Below are 19048 nucleotides of genomic sequence, written 5' to 3'. Positions count from 1 at the left end.
GTGATCTTAGTGCTAGGGATGGTGATCTTAGTTCCGGGGCTTATGATAGTTATGTTAGTTATGGTGTTGTCATTTTCATGTTAGTGTTGAAGTATCCGGTACTGTTAGGCTCGATGTCAGTTTTAGTGTTATTACTAGTGCTAGGGTTTATGACAATGCATGCAGTTTTCCTTGGGAGAAGGGTGCGGACACCGGGAAAAGTATATATTTTCCATATAAACTCTATTTCGCTCGAAGAGATGCCTGAAAAAAACTCTGCATGCAGGTTGAAATCAGTGGAACGTCCCTGAGTCCACCCAGCTCTGATGGGTACCTAACTCACGTTAGGGAAACAAAGGCGGCTGGGCATAGTACTGACCACGCTATCCTTGATAGGCCGAGGTCTCTGACGCAGTTGAACTCTACTTCCTCTGCCCCATGTATCTTAGGCACGAACGGGAAATGATGATGATGATGATGATACTTGCATGCTAGTTGCTCGTCAATATCTACACGTCTTGACTGAATACAAACCTATAATAGATCATTGTATTAACGTATGTTATGCATAAAATGTTTAAATTTAACTTGCCGTGGTATGCGTGGCTGACAGTGAATCAAATGTTACGTTAGTGAACCAATGTTCTGCTTAAAATGGCTGAGAGTGAATCAAATGTTACGTTAATGAACCAATGTTCTGCTTAAAATGGCTGAGAGTGAATCAAATGTTACGTTAATGAACCAATGTTCTGCTTAAAATGGCTGACAGTGAATCAAATGTTACGTTAGTGAACCAATGTTCTGCTTAAAATGGCTGAGAGTGAATCAAATGTTACGTTAATGAACCAATGTTCTGCTTAAAATGGCTGACAGTGAATCAAATGTTACGTTAGTAAACCAATGTTCTGCTTAAAATGGCTGACAGTGAATCAAATGTTACGTTAGTGAACCAATGTTCAGCTTAAAATGGCTGACAGTGAATCAAATGTTACGTTAGTGAACCAATGTTCTGCTTAAAATGGCTGACAGTGAATCAAATGTTACGTTAGTGAACCAATGTTCTGCTTAAAATGGCTGACAGTGAATCAAATGTTACGTTAGTGAACTAATGTTCTGCTTAAAATGGCTGACAGTGAATCAAATGTTACGTTAGTGAACCAATGTTCTGCTTAAAATGGCTGACAGTGAATCAAATGTTACGTTAGTGAACCAATGTTCTGCTTAAAATGGCTGACAGTGAATCAAATGTTACGTTCGTGAACCAATGTTCTGCTTAAAATGGCTGACAGTGAATCAAATGTTACGTTAGTGAACCAATGTACTGCTTAAAATGGCTGACAGTGAATCAAATGTTACGTTAGTAAACCAATGTTCTGCTTAAAATGGCTGACAGTGAATCAAATGTTACGTTAGTAAACCAATGTTCTGCTTAAAATGGCTGAGAGTGAATCAAATGTTACGTTAATGAACCAATGTTCTGCTTAAAATGGCTGACAGTGAATCAAATGTTACGTTAGTAAACCAATGTTCTGCTTAAAATGGCTGACAGTGAATCAAATGTTACGTTAGTGAACCAATGTACTGCTTAAAATGGCTGACAGTGAATCAAATGTTAAGTTAGTGAACCAATGTTCTGCTTAAAATGGCTGACAGTGAATCAAATGTTACGTTAGTGAATCAATGTTCTGCTTAAAATGGCTGACATTGAATCAAATGTTACGTTAGTGAACCAATGTTCAGCTTAAAATGGCTGCCAGTTAATCAAATGTTACGTTAGTGAACCAATGTTCTGCTTAAAAATATTTTAATTTAACTGTGAAAGAAATCGTCTTAATCGTGTAGTCTACAACGAGTGTATAGAGCCGTTTCATAATTAACTTTTGGATAAGTATAAATTGTGAAGGCGGCATTGAAAGACATGTTCATTACGTTTCTTTCAACTGGAAGCACTACATTTAAAACCAATGACACAAATATTGATTGAACTGAGCCTTTTGACTCCGCTTGCATAGGACGCCGATCATTGTTTGTTTTGTTTTGTTGTTTTTTTTAAATTAATTTCACTTGTAGAACATCACCCAACATGCCAACTATTTTATCACCAGCTTGGATTTATCAAACATCACAGATGTGTCTGTGTGGGTGGGTTGACAACAGCATCGCTACGACTACCAAAGTTCTTGTTTTTTCTTATATAACAACAACAAAACTTAATTTAAATCTCAGTCACCAAACTTGAACAACAAATCAACAACTTATCGATCCCAGCTTTTCCAACCGCGATCGATTTTGTCGCGACGTCAACTTCGATTGGACGTCCCAAAATAGCATCGTCTGCTAGTGAGTTCCATCCCTTGACACCCAAAATATCCCAGAAGAGCGCTAGGTGACCGCGGGATGACCTCAAGTTTTCAGCTTCGAATACCCAGCAAACAAAACAAAGAATTTTCGTTTTACCGTTTCCGTTATGCGTAATTTTATTTCTTCCTTATTCTGTATCTTTTACATAGGTAGGGGGCGTCGGGCTTTGATTAATATGTGTGACAATAGAATTTGGGGAAGGCGAAAATCGTTTAAAAATGTGACCTCGTTTATGGATGGCCCCATGTCACTCTATACCAAGACAACTTGTTTTACTATTTCGTTTCATAATGACAGCTATTTTGTTTGTGTTTTTCATTGTAAGAAATATAAGATTTAGACGCTTGCGTGGTATTGTGAGGGATGAACAATGTCGAAAATAAAGAAAAACTATTAAATTCGAAATATTTATTATTAAAATACTTTTTATGTTGAAATAATAGTTTATTAGTTTTTTTACCGGTTTATTATTAGCTAGACCTATTTTGACACAAATCTTCTCACGCCGTACATTTGCTGTCATTTTGCAATAATTAAAAAACCAAAACCTCAATGATGTTTTTTTTTTAATTAAAAAAAAAATATGCATCTTTTCTAAACCAGCGTCAGTAGCTTAGGCCGGGGTATTGCGGATATAACCAACACCATTTTTGTGGATCCCCTCCCCCCAAACCCCTATAAAAATGCCTATATAGTGTCAGCTTTCTAAAATCGTGAAACTTGATTTATACTGAACCATTTAACTCATCGACCAAGTGTGACTGTAAAATATTATATTTTACTGTTTTTTGTTTTTCAAATTTATCGCTGTTGTGTGTGTTGTAAAATGACCCACCGAAACTGTGACTCTATTTTTGTATTTCCATCAGGCAAACCGTGACCAAACGGCTCGACGTCATGGCCGGATCACACGTCCTGATTTTTTTCGTCAACGGACGGAAGGTAAACTAAACCATGTTTTATTGAATGGTTGCTAGGATACTAAACCATGTTTTATTGAATGGTTGCTAGGATACTAAACCATGTTTTATTGAAAGATTGCTAGGATACTAAACCATGTTTTATTGAATGGTTGCTAGGATACTAAACCATGTTTTATTGAATGGTTGCTAGGATACTAAACCATGTTTTATTGAAAGATTGCTAGGATACTAAACCATGTTTTATTGAATGGTTGCTAGGATACTAAACCATGTTTTATTGAAAGATTGCTAGGATACTAAACCATGTTTTATTGAATGGTTGCTAGGATACTAAAACCATGTTTTATTGAATGGTTGCTAGGATACTAAACCATGTTTTACTGAAGGCTGCTAGGATACTAAAACATGTTTATTTGAAGGGTTGCTAGGATAGGATACTAACCCATGTTTTATTGAAAGGCTGTTAGGATACTAAACCATGTTTTATTGAAAGGTTGCTAGGATACTAAAACATGTTTATTTGAAGGGTTGCTAGGATAGGATACTAAACCATGTTTTATTGAAAGGTTGCTAGGATACTAAACCATGTTTTATTGAAAGGTTGCTAGGATAGGATACTAAACCATGTTTTATTGAAAGGTTGCTAGGATACTAAACCATGTTTTATTGAAAGGTTGCTAGGATACTAAACCATGTTTTATTGAATGGTTGCTAGGATACTAAACCATGTTTTATTGAAAGGTTGCTAGGATACTAAACCATGTTTTATTGAAAGGTTGCTAGGATACCAAACCATGTTTTATTGAATGGTTGCTAGGATACCAAACCATGTTTTATTGAAAGGTTGCTAGGATACTAAACCATGTTTTATTGAAAGGTTGCTAGGAACGAATGTTGGTCTTGGACGCATATGTTGATTTTTATTAATTACCCTACTAATTTAGGAATATTTCTAGTGGCGAGGATGTGGTAATTGAGGGGGGGGGGGGGCTTGTGAACAATTAATTAGAAAATGTGAACATTTTCTCCGACAAACGTAAAAATGAAATAAATCTATTTGGAAAGACATTATCAACCAACAACAAAGTATAACCTATAAATTTTGCTGCTAAAAATCTTATAAAAAGGAGGGGGGATCGTTTTTTTTTAATTGTTTTTTTTTTTTAAAACAAAATATTTTTTAAAAAATAAACACGATACCGTGGTTTGACCAAATCGAGTGCGCACGTCCTCGAAAATAAAGATGATGTAACAGATCTAGACCTAGTTCGTCTGCACCGTGTTACGAAATCAAAGGCCGGTGCTAAAAGATCTTCTGATCTAAAAGTAATCAGACGCGTGAGTGTCAGTGCGTGTGCACGTCACTTCCGGTTTGCCCAGGTCACACTGTGTTTAAATTAGGTGACCCGCGCTGTTAGAATTAAAATATGGACCTGGGTGTTGGGAAATGCGTGTGTGTATATATATATATATATATATATATATATATATATATATATATATATATATATATATAATATATTATATATATATATACACGCCCAATATCGATGAGTACTCAAGAACTCTGTGAGCCTAAAATACATTGGCTAGCTAAGGGTGGAGGGGGGTAGGGGGGGTAGGGGTTCTAATCATTTTTCCTTTCGGAAATATGTTACGCCGTGAGATAGGGGATAGATTAATGTAGATGTGGGTAGGTTTGGAGTACTGAGTTGATGATGGAACCATCTAGACGTCACGTGTTTAAAGCTGGTACAATTACATCACGTGTACAGTCCAGACGTCACGTGTCTAACGCTGGTACAGTCCAGACATCACGTGGTCGGTGCAGATTCAGTGAAGACACCCGATCTGCTATTGTAAGCTTTCTCATGCCTGTCCTTTCCCTGCCTGACCGTACCGTGAGATTTCAGGTTAATTAACTGCACTTGGCGTGTTCCCAAATGGGTCGTCGAAATATGACGTCACACACCCAGAGGGGTAAGTGGGTGGGGAGTTCACACTTTTGTGCAGGTTGGCCGAGCGGGGGAGAATTTAAAATACGTAGAAGGAACAATAAATTTGAATCTTATTTTGTTTACAAATTTTAATCAATATGTCAGTAAAATGTTTCGTATATCGGGGTTTGAGGTAGGTGCAGCGTCATCTGCTAAGAGTTGAAGGGCGGGGGGGGGATGTAAACAGAGTTTCTTCCAGGCATCTCTTCGAAAAAATTCTACCGCCCCCACCCCCCCTCCCCGAACGAAATTAAATGTATATAATTTATATAGAAAATATATACTTTTAACAGTGTCCGCCCCCCCCCCCCCCCCAAAAAAGTCTGGAAGAAACACTGGGTGTAAATGTTTTGCTTTACATGCATGACGTCATATATAGACAACCCCATAGAACTTCGACCTCCGCCAATGTATTTAGTACTACTATACAGGGTTTCTTTTAGACTTTTTTCTCCGTGGGTGGGGTCAATTGAAAAAAAAATTCGGGCGGGGGGGGGGGGGGCGCGGGGGTAAAAATCCGGGGAGAGGTGGGTGGACACTGTTAAAAGTATATATTTTCGATATAATTTCTATTTCGTTCGGAAGGGGGGGGGGGGCGGTAGACTGCTTCGGGGGGCACCGCCACCCCCTCCCCCCTGCGAAGATATGCCTGAAGGAAACACTAGAACCAGAGGCGTAGCGACCCTTCCCGGCGCCCGGGGACAAACTTTCGATTTGCACCCCCCCCCCCCTCAAACTTTCGATTTGCACCCCCCTTCAAACTTTCAATTTGCACCCCCCCCCCCTCAAACTTTCAATTTGTTTTTCCAACCCATTTTGGCGCCCCCTAAATCGGCGCCCGGGGACATATGTCCCCTCACCCCCCTCCACCCCCTCGCCCCACCCCACCCCCTCGTTACGCCTCTGGCATGCACTTCAAATTTTCTATTGTGGAGTTCAGCGGGGGGTTGGTGGAAGTGGGGGGGGGGGCGGCTTCTTCATATCATTCTCTACCTTTTTTTTTAAATAATTTTATTTTCCATAAAGCAAAATGCAACATATTTACAATAACATTGTTTACATAGCTTTGAATGAGTAAGTTCATATGTTAATTAATTACAGCAAGACGGTGGAAAGACAAAATTTTTGCAGTACGCTGGTTTGCATTTCTTTGAAAAATATATTAATTATATATATTAATTATAATTTAAAATTAAAACAAATTACTCTTTTTTTCCCTCATTCTCTACCAAAGAAAGAAATCAACAATTGTCTAGCCGCTAGCCAGTTGATCCAGTGCATATTGAACTGAATTTTTTTAAATTGTAAAAATTATCTATTTAAAATCTCTAATGGCCTTCTATTCAAGCTAAAATAAAAATAATAATTTTAACTTCTGTAGTGTTTAAGTAACAGCAAAAAATTTATATGAATTTTAATGTATATAGTTATTGATATGTGAAATGATGACGTCTGATGTTATTTTTGTTTCTTTGGAATTTCTATAAATATTTAGTGAAAGCTGGAAACATAGTTGTCGGTTGCGTCCCTTTAATATTCTTACTTTAGAAATGGGAGGGAACTAATTGATTTTCGTGTTTATTAACCCTCGCTACGCCTCTGACTGGAACTATACTTACTCCCACTCCGATTAGAACTACCGTTACCCACCGTATTTTTAAATAATTGGGTAGTCGTACAGTAGAGTGCACACAATTTAAATTACAAATGTGCCCTGAATCACAAACTATGATCGTACGGTTGAACTGGAGATATTACTAGGTCAAAATGACATAACACCTCCCTTTTCCCCCACCCCCTCTTCTTAGGTTTCTATAATCCAATTATACTTCATAAAACGTGACTAGTCATAATGTAGTGTAAACATAAAAACAGCATTCGCTTGTTTGTAAAACGCAAACCTGTTTTAATCAACATCCGATTTGAGTCAAATTACACGCGTCGGCTGTTTTTACTTTCTCTTTTCTGGAGAGCTTCCAAAAGTTAGACATTCACGTGTCTCAACACGTGTGGATAACTTTTTTCTTTTCACTACCTAAATTTTGTTTCGTGTCTAGTCATATTTGCAGTCACTTAAACTTTTTAATGTGTTTTTTTTTCATCGCGTCGAAGGTTGCTTTTTAGCGCAATTTCCATACTGGCAATTGCGTTTAATAATTCGTCATTTCTGGATGGATGGATGGATGGATGTGTGGATGTGTGTCCGCAGCTTTAAGTCGTATCTCCTCCTCAACGAAGCAATATCGAGGACTAGTTCCAAAAGCCAATATGTTAAGCAAGTTCCAATGATGATTGTGGGCCAAAAAAATTCCCGGAATTCCTTCCTGGATTTCCCGGAAAAGCCAAAAAACCTCGAACAAATGCAGTTTTTGCTCCATATCTCGACAACCAGACCACTTAGCGACTTGAAACATTTACCAATCGATTCCTGCCATAATTTAGAACAATATTGCTGAAGAAAGTTTTCAAAAATATCCTTTCGTTCGGTCACAAAAAATTAATTAAGTACATTTAAACTGAGCATCGTGTAGGCCTAGGATGATATTTACTACTTTTTTAAACTGAGCATCGTGTAGGCCTACTCGTTAAAATAAAACTATTTCCGTTGATTTTAAATCTCGTTAATATATATTTTTTCTATTTTGTTTTGAATTATTAAAACTACTTGTGTAGCATTATTTATTTGCTGAATATATGATTTATCTCGATTTAAAATTGTTATGGATTACATAAGGACATTGCGCTTAAATTGTCACTAGACTTTTTATTAACTTGTTGTTTTGTTTTGTTTTTGTTTTCAGCATACGTGTAATGACTTCATGTTTTTAATTAATTGAATGTGGTTTTTTTCCTCTGCTCCCAGATTACAGTGAACAACCCTGACCCCGAGATGACCTTGTTACATTTCCTGCGGTACAAACGTATCCTTTTAGTACCAGACATTGAGCAGACAGCTCCAGGTGTAGGGATACATTAGTACATCAGAACGAGGCTCGTATTACTCGCGTGTTTTACATGCGCAGAAGCAGTCGAACAGATGGTGTTATGAGTGTGTTTAATTTTAAATTAAATGTACATTTATTGATTATTGGTACTCTGTACTGTTTAAAACTAACATCATTATTTGGTTGGGAATCCTGAACACAAAGATACATCTGAATAGTTTCGAAAATTATAATTTATAAAATGTGTGAGCTGGAATTGGATATTTTTAAAAAAAACCAGACTATGCAATAGCCAAATTGAGTTGGAGGGGGGGGGGTAAAAAATAAAGCTGATTTTATCCTATAGTCTAGAGTTGATATTTTACAAATACATTATGAACGTGTAACATTGCAATAATAAAATAATTAGCGCTTTAAAAAAAAAATTCGCCACTATTGCTCATATGGAAAAGGCCTCAGACTATAAGGTTCCCATCAACAACGCTCATGACAAAATGACGAAGGCTATTTTTACACTTAACAAAAAATGAAAAATTTAGGTAATTAGTAACACTAAAAGCACTTGGCCTATAGATCTGCATGTGCATCTCTGATGTACTGTGGTGGGCATTAAGGTTAAACTTAGCATAGGTTCAACAATAGGCAAATGTTAAACTGGTTAAAGTTTTAGTTATGAACAGATGTTGTAAGAGCAGGGTAGAGGAGCTTAGGGTTAGTGGAGTTAGGGTTAGTGGAGTTGGGGTTAGGGTTAGTGGAGTTAGGGTTAGTTGAGTTAGGGTTAGTGGAGTTTGGGTTAGGGTTAGTGGAGTTAGGGTTAGTGGAGTTAGGGTTAGTGGAGTTAGGGTTAGTGGAGTTAGGGTTAGTGGAGTTAGGTTTAGTGGAGTTAGGGTAAGTGGAGTTAGAGTTAGTGGAGTGTGAATATTTTTCCTGACCAGCAAGTCCATCTGACCGGCAGCAAGCTCGGCTGTGGGGAGGGAGGATGTGGCGCGTGCACTGTCATGTACTCACGCTATGACTCCACATTGGACATCATCAAGTATCCTTTTGTTTGTGAGGATGTCATGTAACATTTGGTTTGTCATGTGACATTTGGTCTGTCATGTGACATCTGGTTTGTCATGTGACATTTGGTTTGTCATGTGACATTTGGTTTGTCGTGTGACATTTGGTTTGTCATGTGACATTTGGTTTGTCGTGTGACATTTGGTTTGTCTTGTGACATCAATGACATGGGATATCAAATATAGTCAGTGGTTGTCCTATGTTTTGTGATTTTCAGTATGTCTAATGTCATTGTGTTACACTTTTATGAGTAGTTTGTTTTGAGATATGCGACATGTGGTATGGCAATCTACCAAACGCTGTTGTCATGTTGTGATTTTTTATTCATTATTTAACTAAGCTCATTAAATGTTTATCTTTCTATTCAGATAACACAATGCACAATATTCGCTAATGTTCTAGAACATTCTCTAGCAGATTTGCACTACTCACAATAATGAAACAAGAATTTCGCACTCGTCCAGTGCAGCAGAAAGTCTCAGTTACATAATTTACTTTAATTTTTACTTTCTCGTATATACGAAGTATAGAGAAAGTCTTGTAATCGTGCAAAAAAAAATCGAGATTTTTGCAAATCTCGACGTTTTGCATCTCACTGATACGGAAAAACATAATTTTGCAATCTTGTCCGTATGTCTGTGTGTCTGTGTGTGTGTGTGTGTGTGTGTGTCCGTGTGTAAACACGATAACTTGAGTACCGTTACAGCTAGGTTGATGAAATTTCATATATAAGTATTTAATCAAAATCGTAGATCCGTATCAACTTTTGAGCGATTTCCGATAACCGGAAGTGGTACTTTTCCTACTTTGAATTTTTCAAAAGCCTATAACTTGAGTACTATTTCAGATAGATAAATGAAATTTCATACGTAAGTAAAAGATCTAATTCTCTACCTTCTATTAAATTTTGAGTCGTTTCCGTTGACTGGAAGTAGTACTTTACGCTACTTCCGATTTCTCAAAAAACTAATGTAAATTTTAAAAGTAATAATAATATTGCGCACTATTATGCGTTTTTTTATTTCGCGTTCACTTGGTGTGCAATTAATTTGTCTACGAGATTTTATTCTATTTTTAAAACTTTAAGTATTTAAAATGGATTAAAAATCATGTCTATAGCCCGAGTTCCCATCCCCTGTTATTTTATATAAGAATATTCGAGAAAGTTTAGGGGAGATCACTCCCGGTTTATTTAATTTAGTGTGTTGAAAAATTAGTGTAACGATTACAAAACTGCCGCCAAAGAACGCTCTTTTCCATTTGCCGATATCTGGCAAAAATGTTCTGCTTTAGTTTATGAAGCTGTTTTCTCCTTTTTTTTTTTTACAAAATAAGGTTCCTGATCTTATGACTTTGCAAACCATAACATGCAGGACTAGGATGCTAGCTTTTGTCTGTCTGACCCATACCCACGCAGATATTCACAGCTTAGTTGAACCTGCTCGGAGTGTAAACTCCCGCCGGTATAGCTCTGGGGGGGGGGGGGGTGACAGGAGATTACACTCCCGCTGGTATAGCTCTGGGGTCGTCATGCCTACACTTAATATATATAAACATTTTGTGTTGTCTTCCAAATAATATATTAATACGTTATAGTGACGTAGGCAGAAGGTATTTGGTTTAGAACCCCCAACCCCCCCCCCCCCCCCCGCCCCCCACTCCCGTGGACTCCAAAATAAAATCCAATTATCATGAACAGGCTACCACTGAAATTATTTTTTTACCGGAGTTATCGCCTTAGACCAGCCCCATTTAGGGTACTTAGGGCGTCGTTAAAGTTTCCCGTTCAACCTATTACCACGACTAGCATGACAACCAATGGAACAATCTACAGACACGCCGACATAACTTCCTTAACTCGGCTTTATACACTACGCCGTCAACGCCTGTCTGGCGCCCCTGTGCGCCCTGCACGGTATCTCTGTCACCACCATAGAAGGGATTGGAAGCATCAAGACTAAGCTTCACCCAGTACAGGTAGGTTGGTCACGTCACGCTGTGTTGCTTTATATTTTTACACCACCCTATGTCGTCACACGGCGTCACAGTAGATCCCCCCCCCCCTCACACACTCACACTCATCCACATATAACATGGTTTTACGTCATTCTAATATTAGCTCTAAACTAATTGTACATTAACACGTTTTTTTTTCATCATTTTCAGTGTTTAAAAAAAATACAACAAATACTTGCTACGACACGGTTAAATCCCCACTCCCCCCCCCCCCCACCTCCTTCGCCCAGACGTCTTACACATTATGACGTTTAAAACGCTCGCCTTCCTCCCACTTAGAATGTGACGTCATTTCTAGAAGACCGCTGTGTAGACTCGACTCATACAAGAAATATTGTCAGTGGATTGTGTGATATTTTACTGGCTTCCCGTAAACATAGGTAGCCAGTAAATCCAAATATGTCCACATACATGGTGGGAACGTCAAAATACAATTTGTAAACATAGATAGTGTCCAAATATGTCGACATAGTGGGCATTTCACAACTAGTTAAATCACATAGCACGTACCCCTCCCCCCTTTCCCAAATAATGTTTCTTTTAGACTTTTTTTCTCCGTGGGGGGGGGGGGGGAGGGGCACTTGAAACTTTTGGGGGCGGACTAAATTTTCCAGGAGGCGGACAGACACTAGTAAAATTATATATTTTCTACATAAATTCTTTTTCTTTCGGGGAGGGGGAGGGGGCAGACGTGTTTCCTCGAAGAGATGCCTGAAAGAAACACACTGGTCCCAAATAAATAACCTTATACTACCAGCAACCCTTTTTTTGCGCCACCGCCATACTTATCTTCGCCCTTTGACCCTCCTCTCCCCAGCGCATGATAGCAGAGAGCCACGGCTCACAGTGCGGCTTCTGTACCCCCGGGATCATCATGTCCGTCTACGCCCTGCTCAGGAACAACCCCAAGCCCACAAAGAAGCAGTTGTACGACGCCCTGGACGGTAAGTTATCAGCGGCTGTCAACACTGGGACCAAGATGGTCGTAGTTGTACATGAACAACATGCAGGTTAGAGGTTAATGCTGACTGCCTGTAGGCCACTTGCTCAGTGCTGTATAGGAGCATTTATGTTATAATCATAGCAGGTTTTGGCATTTTAATGGCTCATTTTTTAAGGTGTTGTAAAACATACACAGACACACTCGCAGAAACACATATATATATATATATATATATATATATATATATATATATATATATATATATATATATATAATCGGGTACATAATTATCCTTTATCTAAGGAAACTTGTGCCGGTGTACAGGATACCGACCCATCCTAGACGGTCTCTACCCGTTAACTAAGGTAAAATAAACTGAATTTACAAGTGACAATAATTACATTTTGAAATTTTCAAGCAGGCCATTATGTGCGTTATTTAGTGTAGGTCTAAACATTAGGAGAAAAAATAGTTTTACTGCATTTACGTTAAAGAATTAAAATTTATAAAGCGCACACAATTTACGTTTTTATCATTTAACAAAAGATTGGGTTTTTTTTTAAGGAATATGCTGCTTGTCCAATGGGAGATAACTGCTGTAGGAATGACGATACATCCATTAGCAGCAGTTGTGGCACTTCAAACGATGATTGCAATGGCTTTGGCTACAGTACTGGATACAATACAGATGAAGTAAGTTATTTAATGGTGCTTGTTATAGTATGTTTTGTGGCTTATTTTAATTTCAATGTATTTGTTAACCTTATAAGCAAATTCAGAACCTGTAAAAAAAACAAAGATCTACAAGCTTAAATATGAAATGAAACGTTGTAATAATTATTTTGGATCCACAAATGATTCTAGATCTAGATTCTAATAATTTTATTAATTTACTATTAACCTATTAGAATATATTATTTATTTCTATTAACTTTTTTTAAGCATTCAAATCTTCTTTACTAGATCTAGTCTACATCTAGAATCTAGATCTAGATCAAATTATTAATAATCAATATTCAATAAGTTATTGTTGTACTGACTAGTGTTAAATGTTCAATGAATTATTTTCAAATTTAATTTTTTAAAAATAACCTTTAGGCCTAATATTCAATATTCAACTTAGATCTAGAGCCTAGATCTGCCTAATACTTTGCTTGCTTACTTCACTTGGCCTACTGTAAGTGTAATTACTTTACTTACTTTACAAATTTATTTCAGTATTACGATAAAAATAAAAAACAAGAATCACTGTATGATCCCACACAAGAACCAATTTTTCCACCAGAGTTGAAGGTAGTTTCTAGTCTCTTACAACTATAGAATTTAAATAACACACAATTTCTAATTCTAGATCCCTCTACTCTGGCCTACTTGATACTAGTTTTATTTAATGGTTTTGAAAATGTAAATAAGTATTCTTAGGCCTAGATCTAGTCTAGACAGGCATAAATGAAAAATTTAGAAATGAACTGTAAAATCATTTTACTAAAATTAAAATGACAGCACATTCACAGCCTGCAGTTTCAAAAAAATACTATTAGAAGCTTAAATATTAAACATAAGTTATTGAATGTCTTAAAATTAAGCATTCTCTTCACTATAAAAGCCAGGTAGCTGTAACATAATCCGATTGTTTTATCTCAGCTGAATGTTGATGTCACCTAAAATTAATAATAGTTAAAGATAATATATTGTGATACCTTACAATTAAGCATTCTCTTCATTATGAAAACCTGGTAGTTGTTGCATAATTCCACTATTTTATCTCAGCTGATGTCACCTAAACTAATCGTGGAGTATTTGAGATTTGAATCGGATCGCTGCACATGGCTGCGTCCTACAAATCTGCAGCAGCTGCTAGAAATTAAAAAAGAACATCCTGATTGCATCCTTGTCACAGGCAACACAGAAATAGGTGGGAAATTTTTAATTAACTGGATATATTTGACTCCGAACTCAATCTTAACATAGTGTTGAAGAGTTGTTGTGTAAGAATTTTTATTTTAACTAGAAAAATTTAGCTAACTTTGCAATCTATTTTTATCTAGAACAGTTTTTATGTAGTACACATATTTTTAGAAAAACTATAACATGAAACCAAATTCAATCTATAATATTTAGCTCAAAAACCCATAAAATATCTTTGTTGGGTGTGACCATGTCAATATTGTCCAAGAAATAAACAGATTTATAATCTGTTAAGAATACAATGCATTATTAAATTAGGGCAAAAAATTATATTTATAATTCTACTTTTATAAAGGTCTATAAACTCACTTTAGAAAATGTAACCTTAATTTTCTATCTCTAATCAGGTATAGAAATAAAGTTCAAGCAGCGCAGATGTGGTATACTGGTCAGCCCTGCTTTTGTCAAAGAGTTGAGAGAGGTGACAATTTTAGAGAAAGGCATCAAGTTTGGTGCCTCTGTCACACTGACTGACTTGGAGAAACACCTGAGGAAAGTCGTGGAGACCCTGCCTGGTGAGTCGCTTGTGGATGAATAAAAAGTAGTCCCTTATGGTTTTGTATGTTTGCTTAGTGTGTCCGTAATATAACGTAGTTACTCTTGTTTTTATAAGAATACTTTTACTTTATATGTAGAAGTAGTTACACATGTTTGTGTAGCATATGTTAACTTGTATGTCCTAAAGCTAAGTAATTACCTAATTTTTATGTTAACATTATAAAAGAAAAAAGAATCCTCTTAAGGGGATATGCGCGGAAAAAAATCACACAATTTGTTTTTCGTCATGATGGGTTTCTTGCACTTTTGGATACTTTATCCATTTTTGTATAAAGAAAATAATAACATTAAAGAGAAAAAAATATTGTATATGTTGAAATTACGATTTTTATGACCCTATTAATTAAAAAATAATCAATTTTTCCCAATCTTACAAGCTCTCTATGAAAAGCTTTATATCCGTCATTATATTGTATTTGACATCATTGGAAAGCTGGATTTCTCATGTATCTAATAAACTTAATTTCTTACATCTCGGAAACACCCAAAGCTTACAATCGGCTTTGCAGTATACACAGATATGGTACTTTCCTGACCTAGTTTTCGTTACTTTTTGCTGTTTTTCTCAGTTCGCAGGTTTTTAACACTAAAAAGCCTACTACTTTTTTATTTATTAAACAATGCCAACCATATTTTTAGTAAATGTTCTTCATGCGAAAATACAACTTTTGTCACGAGGGAATTGTGATTGCTTTCATAGAAAAAAAGTATTGGGTAATTAATATGCACATTTTGAAACTTTTGAATACTAAAAAGGGTACGATTTTTTAAACCTTGTAAAATTCTTACTAATAATTATTTCAAAAAGTTGTCGTGACAAAAGTTTTAATATATACTGAAATATAAGCAGTTTAAATTTGATTGCTATAGGTGCATAAATAAAAAAGCCTTAGTATTTTTAAAAGTACCAAAAAATTCAAAGTGGCGGAGGTTTTTTGGGTTTCCATGACAACCGAAATTGTTTTCGACCCTCTTTTTTGCTGTTTAATACTTATTTTTATATGCCAAATATGATAAAAGTATTCAAAAGGCTTTAGAACTTAAAGTGTAAAAAATAGAAAAAAACATAGCATATCCCCTTAAGACCTAGCAATCCATTGGACCGATGAAGTAGAGTTTATGTTTCTTGACCTTGGCATATGAAGGGAACGTTTGGTCAGCACTTTGCCAAGCCACCTTTACCTTCCCGAACGTAAGTTAGATACCCATCAGAGTTGGGTGGACTCAGGGATGTTCTACTGGCTTGGACCCGGATTCGAGCTCAAGACTTTCATGTTAGCAGCCTAGCACTACCGTTTAGGCCATGCCACCTGACATGTTAATATTGTAGCCATTACAAAATATTTATGTAGTTATTGTAATTTACATCATGTTTTTAACAATAATAAATGTAACATGTTTACTTTATAAAATTACAGCTGTATTTAATATGTTTTTATTATCTTCTCTATTGTTTGGAAATAACAGAAGAAAAAACTCGAGTGTTTGCTGGTTTTATTGACATGCTTGGATACTTTGCTGGACGCCAGATTAGGAATGTTGCAGTAAGTAGCAGTTTTAAAATTAAAGTTTTTCTGGAGTTGACTATTGTGTTTAACACATCAATGAGTTACGTCAATGAAGGCTAGAAAATTAAATTTTGTCTTTGTGATGGGAATTAGTGTTAATTTTTTCATTATGGGACTGTAATAATAGCACATGTTTATTTGTCCAGTTATGTTTGAAAAAAAAAATGTTGTTATCTTGCTGTAGTCACTAGTGTAGATTTTGAATAAATGAATCTCACAAGTAAAATGTCATTGTTTACTTTAAAATGAAATAGATTGTTTAAATATCTATTTTTTCTTAGTAAAACTACATATACTTATCTAAACATGTTTATTTAAAGTTTAAAAGTTTGAACTACATCAAGATCAATGTAACTAAAACTGAATGGCATAAACTTTTATTTCATACAGTTAAAAATATATATAATCTCTACTTTCTCTTTTCAAACTTTTCATTTCATACAGTTAAAAATATATATAATATCTACATTCTCTTTTCAAACTTTTCATTTCATACAGTTAAAAATATATATAATCTCTACATTCTCTTTTCAAACTTTTCATTTCATACAGTTAAAAATATATATAATATCTACATTCTCTTTTCAAACTTTTCATTTCATACAGTTAAAAAAATATATAATATCTACATTCTCTTTTCGAACTTTTCATTTCATACAGTTAAAAATATATATAATATCTACATTCTCTTTTCAAACTTTTCATTTCATACAGTTAAAAAAATATATAATATCTACATTCTCTTTTCAAACTTTTCATTTCATACAGTTAAAAAAATATATAATATCTACATTCTCTTTTCAAACTTTTCATTTCATACAGTTAAAAAAATATATAATATCTACATTCTCTTTTCAAACTTTTCATTTCATACAGTTAAAAAAATATATAATATCTACATTCTCTTTTCAAACTTTTCATTTCATACAGTTAAAAAAATATATAATATCTACATTCTCTTTTCAAACTTTTCATTTCATACTGTTAAAAAATATATAACATCTACATTCTCTTCTCAGAGTCTTGGAGGCAATGTGATTAATGCCAGCCCCATTTCAGATTTGAACCCACTTCTGTTGGCCTGTAGGGCAGAGATTGAATTTGATGCCTTAGGTTGGTTTTTATATCCATGCTAATCATTGTTTATTTATAAACTTATTGACAGTCAAGCTGGAAGAAGTTATATGGTCATGTGACATCCCATGTGATCATCAGTTAAGTTGAAGTTAGTGACAATGCTAGTTTTGTCCTATCTCCACTTGTCTTTTGTTTATTTTTACTTTCTCATATATACGAAGTATAGAGAAAGTATTGTAATCGTGCAAAAAAAAAAAATCGAGATTTTTACAAATCTCGACGTTTTACACCTCACTGATACGGAAAAACATAATTTTGCAATCTTGTCCGTATGTCTGTGTGTGTGTCTGTGTGTCCGTGTGTAAACACGATAACTTGAGTACCGTTACAGCTAGTCTGGTGAATTTCATATATAAGTATTTTATCAAAATCGTAGATCCGTATCAACTTTTGAGCAAATTCCGATAACCGGAAGTGGTACTTTTTCTACTTTGAATTTTTCAAAAGCCTATAACTTGAGTACTAGATAGATAAATGAAATTTCACATGTTAGTAAAAGATCTAATTCTCTACCATCTGTCAAACTTTGAGTAATTTCCGTTGACCGGAAGTACTTATTTACGCTTTTTCCAATTTCTCAAAAACGCATGTAAATTTATAAAGTACTAATAATATTGCGCACTATTATGCGCTTTTTTATTTAGCGTTCACTTGGTGTGCATTTCTTTTTTCTACGAGATTATATTCTACTTTAAGAAATGTGAGTAATTAAAATGGATTAAAAATCATGTCTAGAAGTCTATATCCCGAGTTGCCATCCCCTGTAGTGTTATATTAGAATATTCGAGAAAGTTTAGGGGAGATCACTCCCGGTTTTTTTATTTATGTAGTAAAACTGTTTTAAGGCCATAACAATACAGTCACCTTAACTATTCTTCATAAGAACAAGGAAGCCGGACGGTAAAGATGGACACTGATTTTTTCCGAGGTTATAAAAAGACCAGGATGAGGCCCCATGAGATTCTTGTGGCCATTACACTGCCATTTACATCTGAGGTAAGGCCACTTAGCCAGTCTGGACAATAATATCTGAGGTAAGGCCACTTAGCCAGTCTGACCAATCACATCTGAGGTAAGGCCACTTAGCCAGTCTGACCAATCACATCTGAGGTAAGGCCACTTAGCCAGTCTGACCAATCACATCTGAGGTAAGGCCACTTAGCCATGTCTGACCAATCACATCTGAGGTAAGGCCACTAAGCCAGTCTGGACAATAATATCTGAGGTAAGGCCACTAAGCCATGCCTGACCAATCATATCTGAGGTAAGGCCACTAAGCCAGTCTGACCAATCACATCTGAGGTAAGGCCACTAAGCCAGTCTGACCAATCACATCTGAGGTAAGGCCACTTAGCCATGTCTGACCAATCACATCTGAAGTAAGGCAACTTAGCCATTTTGTGTAAAACCCACATAGCATGATGGCCAAAACCCACAGACAAAATATTAAAATAAGTTTAGTTCATTTTTATAATACTTTTAGTTTATTTTTATTTTAAAATTATTGTTGTATTAAAAAAAAAAGCCTTATATTTAGAAAAAACATGAAATGCAAAAAAAAAAACTACTTAATTCAAATTATATTAGTTCC

The 19048-nt window shown here is 35.7% G+C and overlaps 1 protein-coding gene across 1 annotated transcript in view; it reads left to right on the top strand.

The window, feature by feature from the left end:
• Nucleotides 1-19048, top strand: part of LOC131952077 (xanthine dehydrogenase/oxidase) — a 53738-nt gene that overhangs the window by 18556 nt on the left and 16134 nt on the right. The window contains exons 2-14 of the mRNA XM_059314573.1: nucleotides 3210-3282; nucleotides 8124-8181; nucleotides 9145-9237; nucleotides 11132-11244; nucleotides 12101-12227; nucleotides 12530-12591; nucleotides 12791-12919; nucleotides 13445-13519; nucleotides 13997-14141; nucleotides 14542-14709; nucleotides 16220-16296; nucleotides 17340-17433; nucleotides 18341-18453. Coding sequence (XP_059170556.1) covers nucleotides 3238-3282; nucleotides 8124-8181; nucleotides 9145-9237; nucleotides 11132-11244; nucleotides 12101-12227; nucleotides 12530-12591; nucleotides 12791-12919; nucleotides 13445-13519; nucleotides 13997-14141; nucleotides 14542-14709; nucleotides 16220-16296; nucleotides 17340-17433; nucleotides 18341-18453 — 1299 coding nt within the window. The 5' untranslated portion in view covers nucleotides 3210-3237. The remainder of the gene's footprint in view (nucleotides 1-3209; nucleotides 3283-8123; nucleotides 8182-9144; nucleotides 9238-11131; nucleotides 11245-12100; nucleotides 12228-12529; nucleotides 12592-12790; nucleotides 12920-13444; nucleotides 13520-13996; nucleotides 14142-14541; nucleotides 14710-16219; nucleotides 16297-17339; nucleotides 17434-18340; nucleotides 18454-19048) is intronic.

The sequence above is a fragment of the Physella acuta genome, unplaced genomic scaffold, assembly GCF_028476545.2.
Source record: "Physella acuta isolate Inbredline_101_S28 unplaced genomic scaffold, ASM2847654v3 ptg000850l, whole genome shotgun sequence".
NCBI classification, from domain to species: Eukaryota; Metazoa; Mollusca; class Gastropoda; family Physidae; genus Physella; species Physella acuta.
The sequence above is the reverse complement of the archived record's forward strand: the minus strand, read 5'-3'. Positions and strand labels throughout refer to the sequence as shown.